This window comes from Hippoglossus stenolepis, chromosome 2 (assembly GCF_022539355.2).
Source record: "Hippoglossus stenolepis isolate QCI-W04-F060 chromosome 2, HSTE1.2, whole genome shotgun sequence".
NCBI classification, from domain to species: Eukaryota; Metazoa; Chordata; class Actinopteri; order Pleuronectiformes; family Pleuronectidae; genus Hippoglossus; species Hippoglossus stenolepis.
Window position 1 is genome coordinate 12,740,007 of NC_061484.1, and position 16,058 is coordinate 12,756,064.

At 41.9% G+C, this 16,058-nt stretch overlaps 2 protein-coding genes across 6 annotated transcripts in view; both read left to right on the plus strand.

Annotated features, from left to right (window-relative positions):
* The first annotated feature begins 663 nt into the window (after nucleotides 1–663).
* On the plus strand, nucleotides 664–10,440 carry nol11 (nucleolar protein 11). 2 transcript variants are annotated; one of them, XM_035167494.2, is made up of 18 exons: nucleotides 664–856; nucleotides 2,088–2,201; nucleotides 2,868–2,924; nucleotides 3,220–3,368; nucleotides 3,487–3,544; nucleotides 3,824–3,965; nucleotides 4,722–4,922; nucleotides 5,309–5,385; nucleotides 6,011–6,134; nucleotides 6,312–6,403; nucleotides 6,631–6,696; nucleotides 6,792–6,976; nucleotides 7,096–7,221; nucleotides 7,505–7,753; nucleotides 8,549–8,627; nucleotides 8,901–8,990; nucleotides 9,528–9,635; nucleotides 9,766–10,440. In XM_035167494.2, the coding sequence occupies exons 1-18, from the start codon at nucleotides 710–712 to the stop codon at nucleotides 9,877–9,879; spliced, it is 2,178 nt and encodes a 725-aa protein (XP_035023385.1). In that variant the 5' UTR covers nucleotides 664–709; the 3' UTR covers nucleotides 9,880–10,440. The 2 variants fall into 2 exon arrangements, with proteins under 2 accessions (XP_035023385.1, XP_035023376.1); XM_035167485.2 differs by having other exon boundaries at nucleotides 665–856; nucleotides 4,722–4,928.
* Nucleotides 10,441–13,483: 3,043 nt separating this feature from the next.
* The window catches only part of LOC118116125 (nucleosome-remodeling factor subunit BPTF-like), a 45,972-nt gene continuing 43,397 nt past the window's right edge, over nucleotides 13,484–16,058 (plus strand). For all 4 annotated transcript variants that reach the window (XM_047341833.1, XM_047341834.1, XM_047341835.1 and 1 more), the window contains exon 1: nucleotides 13,484–14,270. In XM_047341833.1, coding sequence (XP_047197789.1) covers nucleotides 13,703–14,270 — 568 coding nt within the window. In that variant the 5' untranslated portion in view covers nucleotides 13,484–13,702. The remainder of the gene's footprint in view (nucleotides 14,271–16,058) is intronic.

Below are 16,058 nucleotides of genomic sequence, written 5' to 3' on the forward strand. Positions count from 1 at the left end.
CAGTAGACTACAGCCTAAAGAATCCAAACTGAAGACATTATGGGCTGTATGAACATTAGTTAATCGGTGGTGCAGATCTGGATCAGGGGGAGGGTCCAGGATTTTCCTTCTCATTCTTTAACATTGTGAGATTTGGGCGTTTTTCCAACGTTTTCCTTGAGCAGGAATGTTTAGGGGTCTGATATTTATAAGTGTGTGCAAATTGGTGAGGATCCAAATAAAAATTCTGATCCAGTGCATTAAAATGTGGCTTCACAAGGGGACTGTCGGGCCTTGGGCGGAAGGTATGCACTTCTAGTTTGATTTAGATTTGTATCAATGTGCAATTATGTTCAGAAAAACATTTTAAACATGGTCTTGTAAATGTTTGTGTAGATTCCAATGTTTCCAATGACATGCAGGATGAGTTTGGAGGTGGTGAGAATACATCACAAAATGTAGATTATTTTAGTGATCTTGAATAATGCAGCGATGATTAACAAGGGGTTTCTTGTTTACATATTTTACTCTGTGTGAACATCATATATTTTAAATGTAGAGGCCGAAGAAGCTATGACAGCTCATCAAACTGTCTATCTGGTTCTTCTAGTAATGATAATAAGGCGGGAGCAGCAGCGTGCTGGGTGAGCAGCAGCAGTCTCGTGCTTCCGGCTTGCCGCGCGTCTATTCTCGCGATATCCGGCGAGACTCCGCTCTCTTCTCGTCCAGCATGGCGGCGCTGTATGAGGGATACACGTTGTGCGGACTCGTTCCAGCTCAAACTCTGTCGAACTCGGGCGTTCAGGGCATCGAACAGGAGCGAGACAGCGACCACGTCGTCGTCACGGACTCCACCAGATGTGTCACCCTGTACAAAGTGAGTTTTACTCTCTGTTTTCACGAGGCTCTTGTTAACCGGAGCCAGCTGATCACTGCGACCCGAGACACTCGTGTTGGCATCATCGCCTCGGTTCGCCAACAGTCACAGAAACCACGGACAAGACAGGAAATTAACATTTCACCCCGGATCGTTCTTCAGTTCTCTTGAAAATACACAGGAGTGGTGGCACAGGTTGAAGCTAAATGCTAGTTTACACAAACATACATGGCAGGTTAGCTAACTTTAGCTAAATCCACCACAGGGCACACACACACACACAATGCTTAATGACTTCGATAACCTGTGAACTCACACTGACTTCAGCTAATCACTTAGTAGCTCCTTTATAATTTCGTATTTAAATGTCTGGTGGCTGCAGAGAATAGCTTGTACCAGATAAAAAACATGATGCAGTTTTCTGTGTTTGGGATAAAGCACCTTAAAGTTTACATTGGCAGAACTTTTTAATGATTTATGATTTCAGGAACAGAGGTAGTATTCAATTCAGGCCACAGTTTATCATGGGGGGGTCTATATGGCATTATCAGCTTGTTTTAGCAGTGTAGTTACAGGTAAAGGGAACTGGAACACATGCATGAGATGGTAGGAGTGGGGGACTAGGTCCAAAAATTATATCAAGATAATGTCCACATCATTTGACAACGGTAATTCTCAGGATACATACCACGTTATTATTACCTCTACCAAGGAGGTCACGTGTTCATTTGCGTATGTTTGTTTGCGTTTTTGTTGTCAGGGTTAGACAAAAACTACTGGGCATTTCCATGGAATAATTGATGGACCTATTAAAAACAATCAGGCACATTGAGGTGACTGCTATCTATGAGCATGTGCAATTTGATGCAGCTTGATTGAATTTAAGGGGACTGTTGAGCCTTGGAGGGGGTACACGTTCTACTGAGTGCCATCAGTCTCTTTATGTTTTGAAATGGAGTTTTGCTTCTGAGTGAAGGTTGAGCTTTCTCTTCTTTATGAGCAGAGAATGACAAACACTTGATAAACGGCAAACTATTTTACATATCTGAAGTCGATCCATTATGTACCTCTACACTGTGCTTGCCCAAAGAAGGAGCAATGTATCGATATATATTGGACCTTTGTTATATTGCTATTGATGAAATGTATATTGTGTTAACTATTTATGTTTTATTGCCCTCCCCTAAGAAATATTATTAATTCTTCCTTCCTTCCTCTGTGGTTCTGACAGGTGTCAGACCAGAAGCCACTCGGCAGCTGGACCGTTAAACAAGGTCAAACTCTGACCTGCTCAGCAGTCTTCAATTCACAGACCAATGAATATGTGGCCATCACAGATTACAAGGTAGACCTTTCTACACATTCTTGTATTCTGAGTCATTTTACGCAGCCCTACTGACTTACCAACCAACCAGGCCAGTTCTTTTACCTTTTTCATACAATTAAAGAAGGTAGTGAACGGCTGTGGCTCAGGAGATAGAGCCTGTCTATGAGCCTGATGGGTCGCTCAATCTATTCCCGTCTCGTCCAGGCTGCATGCTGAAGTGTCCTTGGGCAAGGCACTGAACCCCAAATTTCTCTTGACTGCAGCATGAGAATGAGATTACTCATAGACACATTAGCACTGTGTGAATGAATATGTTAATATCTGCTGTATTGAAAAGCATTTTCATCATTAAGACTAGTAAAAGGTTATATAAATGCAGTCAAGTTACCAAGTTAAATGAAAAAGCAATGACTGAAAACTTGTTAGTGAGGTTACTGTTTAATTTTGCTTTATTTCAATCTTCCATCCAATTTTGTTTTTACCAGGTTTGTATTATTGGTTTTCCTTGTCCCTATTGCTACTGATTCATTACATAATGTTTATACTTTTTATGTTTTGATCATTATAATTAACAATATGAGGTCCTTGAACATAACGAAATGTTTATTTACTCTATTGGTCTTGCTGTAGATCGGAACTTTCTGAAATATTTATAACCTGATGCCCTTTTTTGTTGTCTTTAAGGTTATCAGAATATGGAAGGAAGAAGACATTCTCTTAGAAAAGGCCTTCAAAGCAACAGTAAGTCTGAACATGGGTTCATCTCTTCTGTCAACAGCATTTTGCATCCGCTCCATTTGAAAATGTATTTTTAAAAAGTATTAAGTAGGGTACAGATCCATGAAATAAATATTTCTCTCATTCTCTTCTACTGCCAACATGGTTTATTGTACCATGGCTTTTTTTTTTATTATCTAGAAAGCCCCTTATTTTTGGAATTATCCATAGTATTCTGAGTAACCAGCCAAAAAAGCTAGAAATGCCTTTACTGATGGCACATTCTCATTCCGGCCTCCTGTGCAAATATTCTCTCCAGCTGTCATCAGATGTCTGGAAGGTCCATTGTGTGGATGGAGCGGAGCCTGTGGTCTTATTTCAGAGAGGAGCTGTGAGACTGCTGGACTCGCTGCTTTCTGCTCCCCAGCAGCCCATAGAGGAAGTCCTGTCTCAAGAAGAGGCCATCAGGTCAGTATCATGATGCCTTAGAGCCAGAGGAAAACCCTTGTGTTACAATCGCCGGATTGCTGATGCAGACCTTTTTGTTTCTTTCAGCCTGTAAATGCATTGTCTTTTTGTTCTTTAGGTGGAGCACCAACATAGTGGCAGAGACACAGCAGATTGTCGTCTTCACAACTGAACAGGTAACAGAATTCAAAATGTTTGACTTGTGACAAAAAAGTTGATCAATCATTTCAAATATTTCAGGTTTAAGTGTTTGTTGGACTTGTATCACAATGCCAAGCCATAAAATAATTAATTCAGTGTTATGCTAATGTGCCTACACATGAATGACATGGATTTAAATTACCCACTTAGCAAAATATAATTAGTCTATCCTTGTTTTCTTCACATGCGGCAGGGAAAGCTATTAGGTACTGAACTGTTTCTAAATGTTTGTTTGCCTCACTGTCTTCCCACAGAAAGGAGATCATTTCCTCTACCTGCAGAGACTGAACCCTAACACCCTACAGAGGTACCGGCTGGAGAGAGAAGAGCCTGGTGTCGCCCCGCTCAGCTTCTCTGCCTCCTACAGGGATAAACACATCCGCCTGCTTTATCTCTGTAAGCCAGCATTTCCTTTGAAAACCCTTTTAGTGTCAGTGTTTGGCAGCTCAGGCGAGTTTTAATGGACTTGGAAATGAAAACAGGCTCAACACAGCGGGTGATAAGAATTTCTAATAGAAAGGAACAAACATAAATACAGACAGTGATAGCCCAATGGCAGTAATTTTAATGCTTTGTATGCAAGAGGTGTGTGATGAAAACGGACACACGTGAAAGAGTCCTGGTAGGTATGTTTTCTAAACTGTTTGAATTCAGCACCCTGCCACTACTAATGGAGACCTGCCACAAACGAGGCACCCTACTCATTTAGCATAACTGTAGAGAGAAGTGACTGACCCTGGTTCAGTATAGCTGCTTTCAGACATGCGCTGAACTTATGCCCATTAGGCTCCTCTTGTCTCTCTTTCTTCCTCACTGCAATTCAGCTGAACTAAGAAGGGAAACATGTGGCTGTGACCTTTTGTGCCCTTATTAAGGGGGTTAGATGTTTATGATAAACAACTTGTAGCCTATAATTAAATCATTTTATCCTGAGCGGGAGCCCCATGCTGTGTATCCTCTTGATTGGGCAGCCAATGCTGATCTTTCAGTTGAATGACAGACTCAACACCTAGGATCCAATATTGTTGAGATTCTTTTTACATTAGATGTTGTATTGCATGTGACATGCAAAGTGAGAGTGATGTTATTGGCTCCATCTACCCTCTCCCTTCCTTTTCCCTTTTTGTGCCTAATTGTTTTCCTGCCCCACAGACCCTAACGGCCATGTGTACCAGAGTGTGGTCTCTGTGCGAGGCCTGGCGACTGAAGAAGGGACTCAGGCTCTGTCACTTCCCCGTAGCCTGCTGCTGGCTCTTCCTGTGGGTGAGGGCCCGCTGGAGGCAGCGTCAGCCATGGTCCTGGATGAAGCCCATGTAGCTGTTGTCGGTGTTCCACATCCCTCTGCTGGAGCTGGTAAAGGTAACTTCAGTTCGTTTACCCTGACTACAGACAACAGGTGCTCTACTCGGACATATCTGTTTGAGGTTTTCAGGTGAAATTGGACTGAGGATATGATGTTTGTTTCTGTTTTTGCTCGACTCAAAGTAGCATTTTTAGCATGCCAGATCCAGATGTGTGTCCTAAAGGTTTAAGTTACTTTAGAAAAGTAAGAAACTGTTAAAACTAAAATTATTTTTAGGTTCAAATTATTACTTCAGTCTAAATATTACTGTAATCTTCTACTGTATTCTATCTTTTTTACATGTGGACCATATTTTCAGAATAAATGCACAAGAATGACTCCAGTATCTAATGTGAGTGTCTGTGTTTCCTGATTGTCTCTGTCTTTGATTTTTCAGACTTTCTCTGCATCTGGAATACCAATTTCCAAACGCTTCAGGCGGGAAAAGAAATGGCTGGTAAAATCTATGGGCAGGTAGGGTTGCTTTACAATATCAAATTTAAATTAGCATGACACTCAGTAAAGTGCACACAGCCTCCAAGGCCAGACAGTCCCCTTACATTCAATCAAGCTGCACCATACTGATAGATATCGGTTCCTTAAATATGCCAGATGTTTTCCCATCAAGTATTCCATGGGAAATCAGTGAAAATGTTGAAGGACCCTGTATCTTGCAATTCAGGCCAGTAGTTTATGCATCATCGTGCTTACATACAGTGGGAAATACAATATACTGATGTGGACTTTTAGTCATGCTAGTGACAGGAGAGTAGAGCTCATACGGGACAGTCACCAGTGTGCATGCAAGCTTTGTTGCTGATGTTAGAAGTGTGCATGAACCACACCCACATTACGACCGGCCAAGGTTCCCTGTCCTTCCAGCTGCTGGGTGCTGACGGAGGCCTGTATGACTTTGGTAGAGCATTGTGTCTGCGCTCCACTGTGACGGGCTTCACTGTCCCTCCTCACAACTGCATTGCAGTTTACAATCTTAAGATAGATGGATAAACACACTAGATCACGCAGTCTTTGTTTTTAATCTATATAACATTTGCTTGTACCATTAATTCTGATCCATTTTCTTTTCTTTCTGATTTAGCTATGGTGTTATTCCAACAAGTTATTCATTCCACATGGGAAAACCCTCTCTGTTATCCCATTTGTCTGCCCCACATCGTCACTGGCCTATGCACTGGGGAAACTGAGGCAGGCCAAGACTGAAGGTGAGCGTAAACAATATTTTGGTACTGTGATCTTAATAAAAATATTCTTGCAGACAAAAGAAAAACCTGTAACCTTTACAACTTGTTTGCTTGATTTATTACATGTAATTAATACAACAATATATTGTATTGTGTACAGTACATATAAAACAAAATAAAAATGTCTAACTACCACAGATTCCAAAGCTCCAGCTTCTGTACCATCTTGGAACAACATTCTGCACGGGGAGAAAGCTCAGCCCTCCAGAACGGTGGAGACCAGGAAGACGGTGAGTTAGATAACTGTGTTTTTATATGCGTTCTCAAGGCAAAATAAGGTCAATGACTTGATACAGCGAGGACAGACTTTCTTTTTGCAAAGAAAACCTGAAAATGTTTAAGTTAGTTTTGTCACTTTCTTAAAAGAAAAAATACTACAAGGCAACTGTACTGTTTAGAATTTGTGGTCTTGTTGATAATGGCAACTCTAATGAACTCTTCTTTTCTCTCCCTATAGAGAACAACCCGTAAGACTCAATCAACTCCTTGTTTAACAACTGACCAAGTTCTGGAGCTCATTAAGGTAAAATGCAAATTTTAGTTTTTGTGGTCCTGATTTGCATGCTTCAGCAAAACAAGATTTACAAACGCTGATATTGTTTTATTTTCCCACTGTAGACGGCCCCAGTAGAAGATGTCCAGAAAGAAGTGGAGGGGCTTCTGTCCAGATCCGACATCCAGGACTTGCAGCCCTCAGTGGGGCGGCTTGTATCAGTCCTTGTGTCCAGGAGCCTGGCTGATCCAGCTTTCTACACCCCGAGCACCCTGGCTCAGCTGGTGCACACTCAGGGTCTCTGTCACAGGTCAGGAAGATTAAAATGTTTCTCAAAACTACTATCTTACATCAGTCTTTATTTTACAAAATGTGTTTCTCTGCTGTTATACAATAATGGGACCATTTACCTTTTATGACCTCCTGCAGTGTGTGTCCTGACCTTGTGCTGTTGGCCCTGGAGAGGAAGGACTACTTTCTGTGTCAACTCTGCTTGCAGTTCTTCCCTGACATCCCTGAAGCTGTCACCTGTGCCTGTCTGATGGCCTTTATCAGGTAAAAACCTAATTTCTTATAAACTATGTTGAACATACAATATGTGGTGCAGGTGATGAGGTCATCTGGGATAGTTTTTAATACCAGGCCTCAGATACAAGCAAGAGATCCTGTCTATGCCTGTTACCTTTTGTGACCACAGGGGGCACCAAAGTAATACAAAATATTTAGTTTGATGAAATTCACTGTGTGCAGCATATTTCATCAAAGTCAGATTTTTAATAATCTGACTTGGTTTAATATAAAGTGATTAACAATATGCTGTTCTACCTTGGTCTTGCAGTATGCCAGACGTTGATGCAGAGAAAGGGAGCCTGGAGCCCGACAGCGTCTCCTTCATGGAAACCCTCATATCTCAGGAGCGTGGCCAGGTCGGCTTGCAGAACGGTTTCAGCCCCCCCTCCTTGGACGAGCAGCACTCAGACGCCCACAGAGGAGGTGATGTCATCATCACCAACGCAGAAGAAAAGGAGAAGACCTCAACTCCCACAGAACAGATGTGTCCCGTGGGATTACACAAGGCTGTTCTACTGTATCCTTCCAATGCACAGTCAATCAAACACAATTGACCAATGAGGCAACTATTCACAATCAACTTAGGCTACGTCCATACTACTACAACTTTGTTTGAAAACTCAGCCACTGATACACCTGTCATACACTCTACTCCTCAGTTTGAGAGATGTTAAAATTGAGAAGTTCTGAAACGCTGCTGGTTTTAGTTTAAAATATCTGGGGCTTTGTTTTAGTCTGGACGGGCAGAAACAGAGTTTTGGTAATAATGACGTAGACACTCACCACGGCTGATTGGATATTTTCGTTTAACATGAACCCCTTCTGGAAGAAAACAACCAGCATTAGCCTGAGATACCAGAACACAACATGGATAATCAATTACAAGCGTTGCTGACTCTGTTGTCTTTGCAAACAGCTGTTGTATAGTTAAATTCTGTGTTTTTCAATGATCCAACTGCTTACATGTGTAGGAGACAAACTTGTATTCAAGCAATTCCTATGTACACTGGGACCTGTATGCTTTCGTCTGTACCCTGGCATGCACTCGCCCACTGTACGCGAGTGGTCACACGAAATGCCATGTTGGTATGGACGGGGTATTAGAACTGATACGGAGCCAAAACACATGACATTTTAAGTTGTAAACGTTTGTTACCGAAAATGTAGTAGTATGGATGTAGCCTTGAAGTTAGTTTCTGTTGCTGCACATATTTTGTGTTGGTAAATAAACTTAGAAACTTAATAGATGCAGTAATCAATTTAAAATGACTGAGAAATGTTTAAGTATGACACTTTAACTCAGGCTGCAAAGAAATGAGGTGTTGCAGACGGCGTACAGCGACACTTTCCTCCTCCCACACCTTAAAGATCTCTCCTCCCAGAATGTTGTTGTAAGTAACAGATTGGTTGATGCTATTTAGGTTGTTCAGGTATGAAATTTATGTACAATTTACAACTCTTTAGTCCTCAGTCTTTATCCATGGAGTCTGATTGTGGATTGTTCTGCTATTTTTTGTTCAAATGAAAGTAGTGAAAATAACAATAAATGTAGCTCATTGCATGTTGCACCATTTAATAGGCCGTTCTAGTGTTTTCAGTCAGTCCAGCTATAGTAACTAAAAAACATGTGTTTACTGCGTTTATTTTCTTTCTCGTCCAATCAGCTTTTCCTCCAGTATCTGCAGTTCCTCTACCTAAAATTTTCCCAGGATGCTGTGCCACAGATGGGATTGAGATCACCAAGTCTGGCTCAGGTCTGTATCAATGTCTGCCCCTATTATCAGGATGTCCATCTTTGACACATCAATACAGGCAGTGTCTGTCACAGGAGGACATATTACTTGACTTACCTGGAGGCAGAAAACGTTATTTTTGCTCACTTAGCTCACCAATTTGCCAATCCAGATATGGTGGAGGTAAAATGTTAATTCAAACCTGAACTTTGTGAATTCAGTTCAGCCACAGAAAAAATGTCAAGGGATGTAGAGTTGTACTGAGATAGATTATAAGAACCCAAAGCCTCTGGGGACATGTTTGTGCCTAGTATGATCATATCTGCCAAATGCCATCAATTTTTTTTAAACTTCTAATATGGAACAAACGTGAAATAACGGCTATCATGATATTCAGATCTAGTCAGATTTATTTCTATACTATATTGAAAAACAGGATTTGAGCCAAAGTGCCACGATTGTAAAAATCATGCCAAATTGTGTTATGTAACCAATCAGACTTTCCTGTTTAAAAACAAAACAAATGACAGTTGTGTTTTTCTTTGCGTTTGATTAAAGATCATGGACTGGGTTTGCTTGGTGTTGGACGCTCATTTCACTGTGCTGGTGATGACCCCAGAGGCCAAAGGATTACTGCTGAACCTCCACAACTTTGTGAAGTCACAGGTAACACTCTCCTCTTTGTAACTGGTTGCATGTTGGTTTTATTGCAGTCGTTCTGTGTGCCTGTTATTGAAGATGTGTTAAAAGTTATGTGGGAAAGCATTTAAAACAATTTGCTTTCTTGTGTCCTCAGGTGAGACTGGTTTCTGAGCTTGGAAAGATCGAGAGCAGCCTCCAGGAGCTCAACAAGATGAAAGAAAAGAGGGACATTGGACAATACTCCATTGAAGTCATTGAGCTGTTTTAGAATGTGTACAGAATACTTTTAATAAACCTTCGAGCAGATCGTCTCCTCCCGACTGTTCACCTGAAGGCGTTTCAGGGTTGTTTGCATGTCTCGACTGGTTTTAGAAGTGCTTTTTGGCGCAGATGCTCACCACCAAAACTCAAGTTGCATGAATTTCACTGAAGACATTGAACTGACTTGCAGTTCAATCTCAACTGTTTTAAATTTGTGTAAGCCAATGAAAATGTGTCCATTCCTATGACTTCAATTGCATGATTTATTTACACTGTCAGTTTGGTATAACACATACAAAAGCAACTTAATACAGCAGTATGGTTACGGTTTTAACCTTCATTCATAGTGAGACTGCCATTGAACAATTAACTGCCGGAGTGAATGGTTGTATTTTGTATGTCCTAACACAGCTGGATATGTGTAAGTGTGCCAGCTGGGACTCTACAGGGTTTCCACAGGAGAAGCTTATATGTTGAATACAATTGTCTAACAAAGAGAAAACGGTCAATGTGTGACTTTATTTTTATTAAAAGATCAAGGTTGAAATACAACCAATCAGTGTTGGAATCACTGTAGTTCCTGTTGTGATTTCTGTAAACTCATAGTGTGACAACTAAAGGTAATTAATATTATCTGTATTATAAGGTGGTAAAAAACAATGAGTAGGTTTCATCATGCACTGAACACTTGAAACAACATCTTCAACTCCTTGAACAATTTGTTGTACAAGTTAGATATTTTCAGACATGAACTCTTGAGGATGTCCGCACCATTAGCTCCGAACTTTCTACCGAGTTTGCCTTTCACATATGAAAAACACAGCAGGAGATTCTTAGTTGTTTGCTAACAAACCTATGTAGATGGATTTTGGAAAGAAATATGTCTGGGTACGCAGTGATCTTGTCGTTGAATAGCTGATGCAAAAAACATTTGCTTTGGTTAATTATTTCATAGCTGATTAATTTTGAAATGCAATTATTTTATCACAAACAAAAAATGTTTAGCAAAAGAAAGTGAATGAATAGCAATTCTAATTTGTCTCAACACATAATCTTGTAATTTTTACACCTACATCTAGAGCACCTTTAAAAACAAGAGTCACATGGTGCTTCACAGAATGAGGAAATCCACATTATACTCGTCAATGGAATTAAAAACTGATGAAGGAACAATGACAGCTATAAAGTCATGTAGAAGTTGTGATGTTACACATGTTATAATTTAAATGTAACTGGGACACATGGTTACAACAGAATATATCCAGTTATATGTTTGTTGAACTCAACATTGCTACTAAAAGGTTTAAATGGTTCATCCAATCGAAAACAGTGTCAGATTTCCTTGGTAATTTTCTTAATGCATTCTCTGAATTGATCCAATTCTACTTATTATAATGGATGGCCTGCTTAGATTTTAGTGTTTTTATTCATTTATGACTGTGTTTTACTTGTTTTTATGATATTGTTGTGCATTGTTACTTATTGCTTACCTATTTGTGACTTTGTTTTGAGAAGTGCTACACAAATAAAGATGTTATATTATTATCAGGGAGTAAATTCAAGGTTATTTAAAATGTATTTGGAAAATAAATAACACGCGGCAGTTTGTATATTCACTACGTTTAAAACCAGATCAAATATCGTCACCCTTTTAAACTAATGTCCCAAGAATTTTGTTCAGGTTTTTCAGAAAACACAAAAAAATTAACCAAATATTGAATATATGATATTTATTAATAATTTCACTCAAAAAGGTTATGACAATAGATGACTATTGACATACTAATAATGTCTGTCAATTATGTAACATAAATGACTGAGGGAAATTTTTGAACATGCCTTTGTGACTTAAGTAATTTTAAACCTTCAACTCTGTCAACAATAAAGCATAACTGACAAACTAACTAAACATAATGCTGAGGAGGCATGTGCATCTCCTCAGTTCTCCCTCCAGCTCTTCTTTGCTGGGTTCTTGACTGATGCCTATTAGTGTGGCAAATTGTCAAAGAAGTGATGACACTCAACGGGCATGACGTGTTTCATTGACTGGAGGTCCTGGAACTTTCTTATCCATGCTATCGGCTCCTTTCTGTACCCTTTGTGGCAGTGCTTCCCACGCAGAGTCCTCCGAGAAGGACAGCTTGAAATGGACCTTGCCTTCACTGCTAAACTGAAGAGCCCGCAAGTGATGCACAACCGGATCTCCAGCTTTTTTGCCTGGTCTGATGCTAATGAATTATGATCCATTCATTTTCAGGAACTCATCATGCTTCAGCACCTTCACATGGTAAAGTGATGGCCTGATTACGTAGTATGATGTCGTAGTCTCTCGGGGTGAAGATATCCGTAACTATTTTGCGTTCAATAGTACTATGCATGCTGTCACACTCCATTTGTGTGCAACAAGGTATTTCTGTGTTATTAGTACCCCATATTTCCTTGCAAGCTCAGAGAATGCATTCGCCACACATGCATTGCGGTTCTGATAACCACAACCGTCGCTCCACACTATGATCTCCTTGAGTTCTGGATGATCATCATCATCAGATAGGTCCTCTTCATGGTGTGGATGTGTCTGCTTGGCATCTTCAACAACATCAACGGGAGTGTTTAAGGTATTGTCTGCTCCATCTGAAACAGAGTCTTGGCCTGGTACATGCAGCTTCATCTCTTCAACGACGGTCTCATTGTCATTTTCAGTGGATGAGGCCTGATCTGTGTCAGAATTGTCAAGTGCATCTCCTACCAAAAAGGAAAAACATTTCAACCCTTTGAGGTGTACAGTCACAAATGTGTGATCGTTCTGAAAAACATCCATTGCCTTGTGGTCACTCACATCAGGGATTCCCAAAGTGGTGTGCATGCACCCCTAGGGGTGCACAAGCTGCCTCTAGACACTGCACAACAGGCATACTATAATACCGGTCAAAAGATGTTATGATTACTAATATTATGTTCAAGTGAGATTTTCATTAAATAAAAACACAAAAGTAAAGAGGATCCTTTGTAATTTTTTTGTTATACACCATTATTTTAGGTAGGTGACGATATGTAACTTTTAAGACTGATTCGGCTCCATATGAGTAAATAACCTTATACCAATAATGTATCTATGGGCTTATCGTTGTCTTCTTGCTTTATTGTGACGACGGTCGCGACAGGGCTGAAATGACCGATGTTCCGGTGTAATGAACTTGACCCGCATGTGACCGGTTAGCACGGATAACACACAGCAGCGTTAGCACGGATAACTTATATTATGAACTAGCACGGCACGGTTTGTTGCAGAATGGCGAGTCACGTGAGCGCGCACCAAGTCTGTCACTTTAGTGTAAAGTTAGAGAAAATGACCAGCAGCCGCGCACTCGTACGTTGAACTGGTTAAAACGTAAAGGTGGTTTTGAGATTATTAAACTGTCACAGCGAAGAGACGTAATATGTGTTAATGTTGTGTTAGTTTTACGTTCTGTTTAACACGGTGTTTGTTATTGTTTTTACATTTTGTTAAATAAATGCATCGCTTTTACTTTGAAGGAAAGGCGCTGAACTTCCGGTGAAATCGCTGCACGCGTGTGTAGCTTGACTGAGGCCTGTTGTGTTTTCAACGGAGGGAGAGCCAAGAAGAAAAATGGCGTCTGCAGGCGACACAGAGCGGGACACCGGCCGTTCACTTTGAGCTTTCCACCCTGGAAGTGAGACCGGGGCCTGGTGGGCACGCAGCGGGAACCGTCGCCGGACCCACTGGCTCGTTGCTATCCCGATTTTCTCCGGTGTGCGCGTCTCGTTCGAGCACCGAGATTGAAGCGGAACAGGAGCGACTCTCTCCCACAATGAGGGGGAGAAGAGGAAGGCCGCCCAAACAAGCAGCCGTGATGCGGGAGGGTTCACCCGGGCCAGTCCGCGGCTCTCGGGGCGGCAGGAACAGAGGGATGCGCGGGCGGGGGAGAAGCAGAGGTCGGGGACGGGTGGCAAGCGGCGGCTTCTGCGGCACTGGCTCCGCGGAAGTGGACACAGAAATCTCCGGCCGAGAGAACTTTCATTCGTCCCGGGGCCGCAGGAAAGTTGGAGCCTCCATCACGGCGGCGGCCGCGGCATCGCGGAGCAGAGGAGGCAGAGGGAGAGGCAGGGGGTCCAGAGGCGTCCGCGGCGTCAGAGGCGGAGTGCGGCGGCCTCTGAACAAGGTGGTCTACGACGACAACAGCGACGAGGAGGACGATAATATAAGCTACAGGTCGGAGGAAGACGAACTCCTGAACGACAACCCGTCGGATCCAGAAGAAGAGGAGGCCTTGGGAAACGACTCGGACTATCTGGAGGAGCTACCGTATGATGATGATGATGCCAGCTACTGCACCGAGAGCAGCTTTCGGAGCCTCAGCACGCTCGGTAGCACCCCAGGTACGTCCGTGTGCAAGTGCACGCACCTCACCGCTGCACGTTTGCATCACTCACAGTGTGCATTTTATTTTTAGCTCAGTACAGAAAGCAAGGCGCATTGTTCAAAATGGAGCTTGCACTCAGAAACAGGCCTTTGTTTACCGTGTGCTCTGCTGGCCGCTGCCGAGCGGATCCACGCTCCGACCAGCGCTCATCTACCTCCTTTTTGTCGGATCAGCACATTTTGATGTCAGTTTATAAACACGAATTTACGCCCTTTTTTTCACCGGATTCCCGTTTTTTCCCCCCTTTTTCACGCTCGTTGTATTTGACGTTTCCTGAGGGAGACGTGCTGACTGCGTTTGCTACTTTTCATTCATTCCATTCATTCAGTGTTTCTACTTGTGTAAAACCAAGGGAGTCTGTTGTGGACTCTGTAAACTTCGCTCCATCAAAACACACAGTTTGTAAACATCGCCTCTAGCCGGTGTCACTTTGACAGCTCATAGAGGGTTTTCTCAAAACTGCAGCACTTAATCCCAGTGTCACCAATTCAGTCAAGATCTATATATTTAGGCTCATATTTTTCCCAGTTTGATTCCAGAAGTGACTCCACTTACATAACGCTGCTAAATGAGGTTGACAGGCCTTTGTTTTGACCTTTCCCCACTTTTTTGTAAGCATCTCATTACAGCATTATGTGGTGCACTGTTGCCATAGTAACCACTAGTATGTTTATCAGGTGGCCAAGTTAGATCCATCACGTTCCCAGTTATGACCAGTCATGTTAATGAAGCTGGTGTCTGCAATGGAAATCAGTGTCCAGTGTAAAGTAACGCTCTGTAAGGGATGGGACGATCAACTGGAATCAGTCATTCTAAACAGGATTAGGATAATGTTTTTTTCTTTGAAACAAATAGTTCAAATGAAAAAAACTTTAACTGCAGATTGTATTTCTTGAACCGTTTGACCTATAACACATCACAACTCCCCGGTCCGGTGAGGTCGTAGTTGATCAGGTTCAGGGATTACACACACGCACACGCACAACTGTCAACTTTCAATGGCCTTGCATCAACATGGTAGTATTGTGAGTGTGTGCGTGTGTTGGGTCTTTCATAAAATCAATGCTGACAGGCTGACACTATGGTCCTCTCACTGTCATGGGCACATAGGCACATACCATTGCTTACCCCTGTTGGACCCATTCATGGCGCACGGTCGCAGGTTAATCCCTTTTCTGCTGTTGTAGTGGTATCACTGGACTCTGTTCACGCATCATCACTAAACAACCTCCAGTTTACCAGCTTTAACTGCAGTGTGTACAGCACAGATGCAGCATGGCAGACAGTAGGGATGTGGTGCTGTAACTTTATAGGATTAGTTTATTTGGTCTCCTCGAACACAGCTTCAAATTTAGTTCGTATATTGTTTTTGTATCCTTTATTTTATAAGACCAGGATTTGGAACTTTTAGCTGCCCACATACTTTGTGGTACCTCTTGGGGGAACCCCAAGTACCACCAGGTAAGCTGAAAGATTGTTCTGAGTGTCCCCAGGGTCCAGGGCCTTCATTTCTGTAACATCACAGGGAACAGTTCAGTGAGACATCAGGGATTGTAATTGGTCCATGCACTGGATTGCATGGGCTATTGGTAAACATTAGGTATAGCACATTCCAGTTTGGTAAACTCTGTGCATCTCATGAAAATGGTCATAGTTGCTATTTTGTGGAGCTCTAAAGCAGCAGTGCTCATTTTATTCTCCAGATACATTTGTTTTCTCTTCAAATATCTGTATTTCAAATGCT

Excerpts from the sequence above, each read along its gene's own strand:
- nol11 (XM_035167485.2), top strand. The coding sequence starts at position 710 with ATGGCGGCGCTGTATGAGGGATACACGTTGTGCGGACTCGTTCCAGCT. Across the intron at positions 857-2,087 it reads GATGTGTCACCCTGTACAAA|GTGTCAGACCAGAAGCCACT; the intron begins GTGAGTTTTACT and ends TGGTTCTGACAG. Across the intron at positions 3,966-4,721 it reads CATCCGCCTGCTTTATCTCT|ACCCTAACGGCCATGTGTAC; the intron begins GTAAGCCAGCAT and ends CCTGCCCCACAG.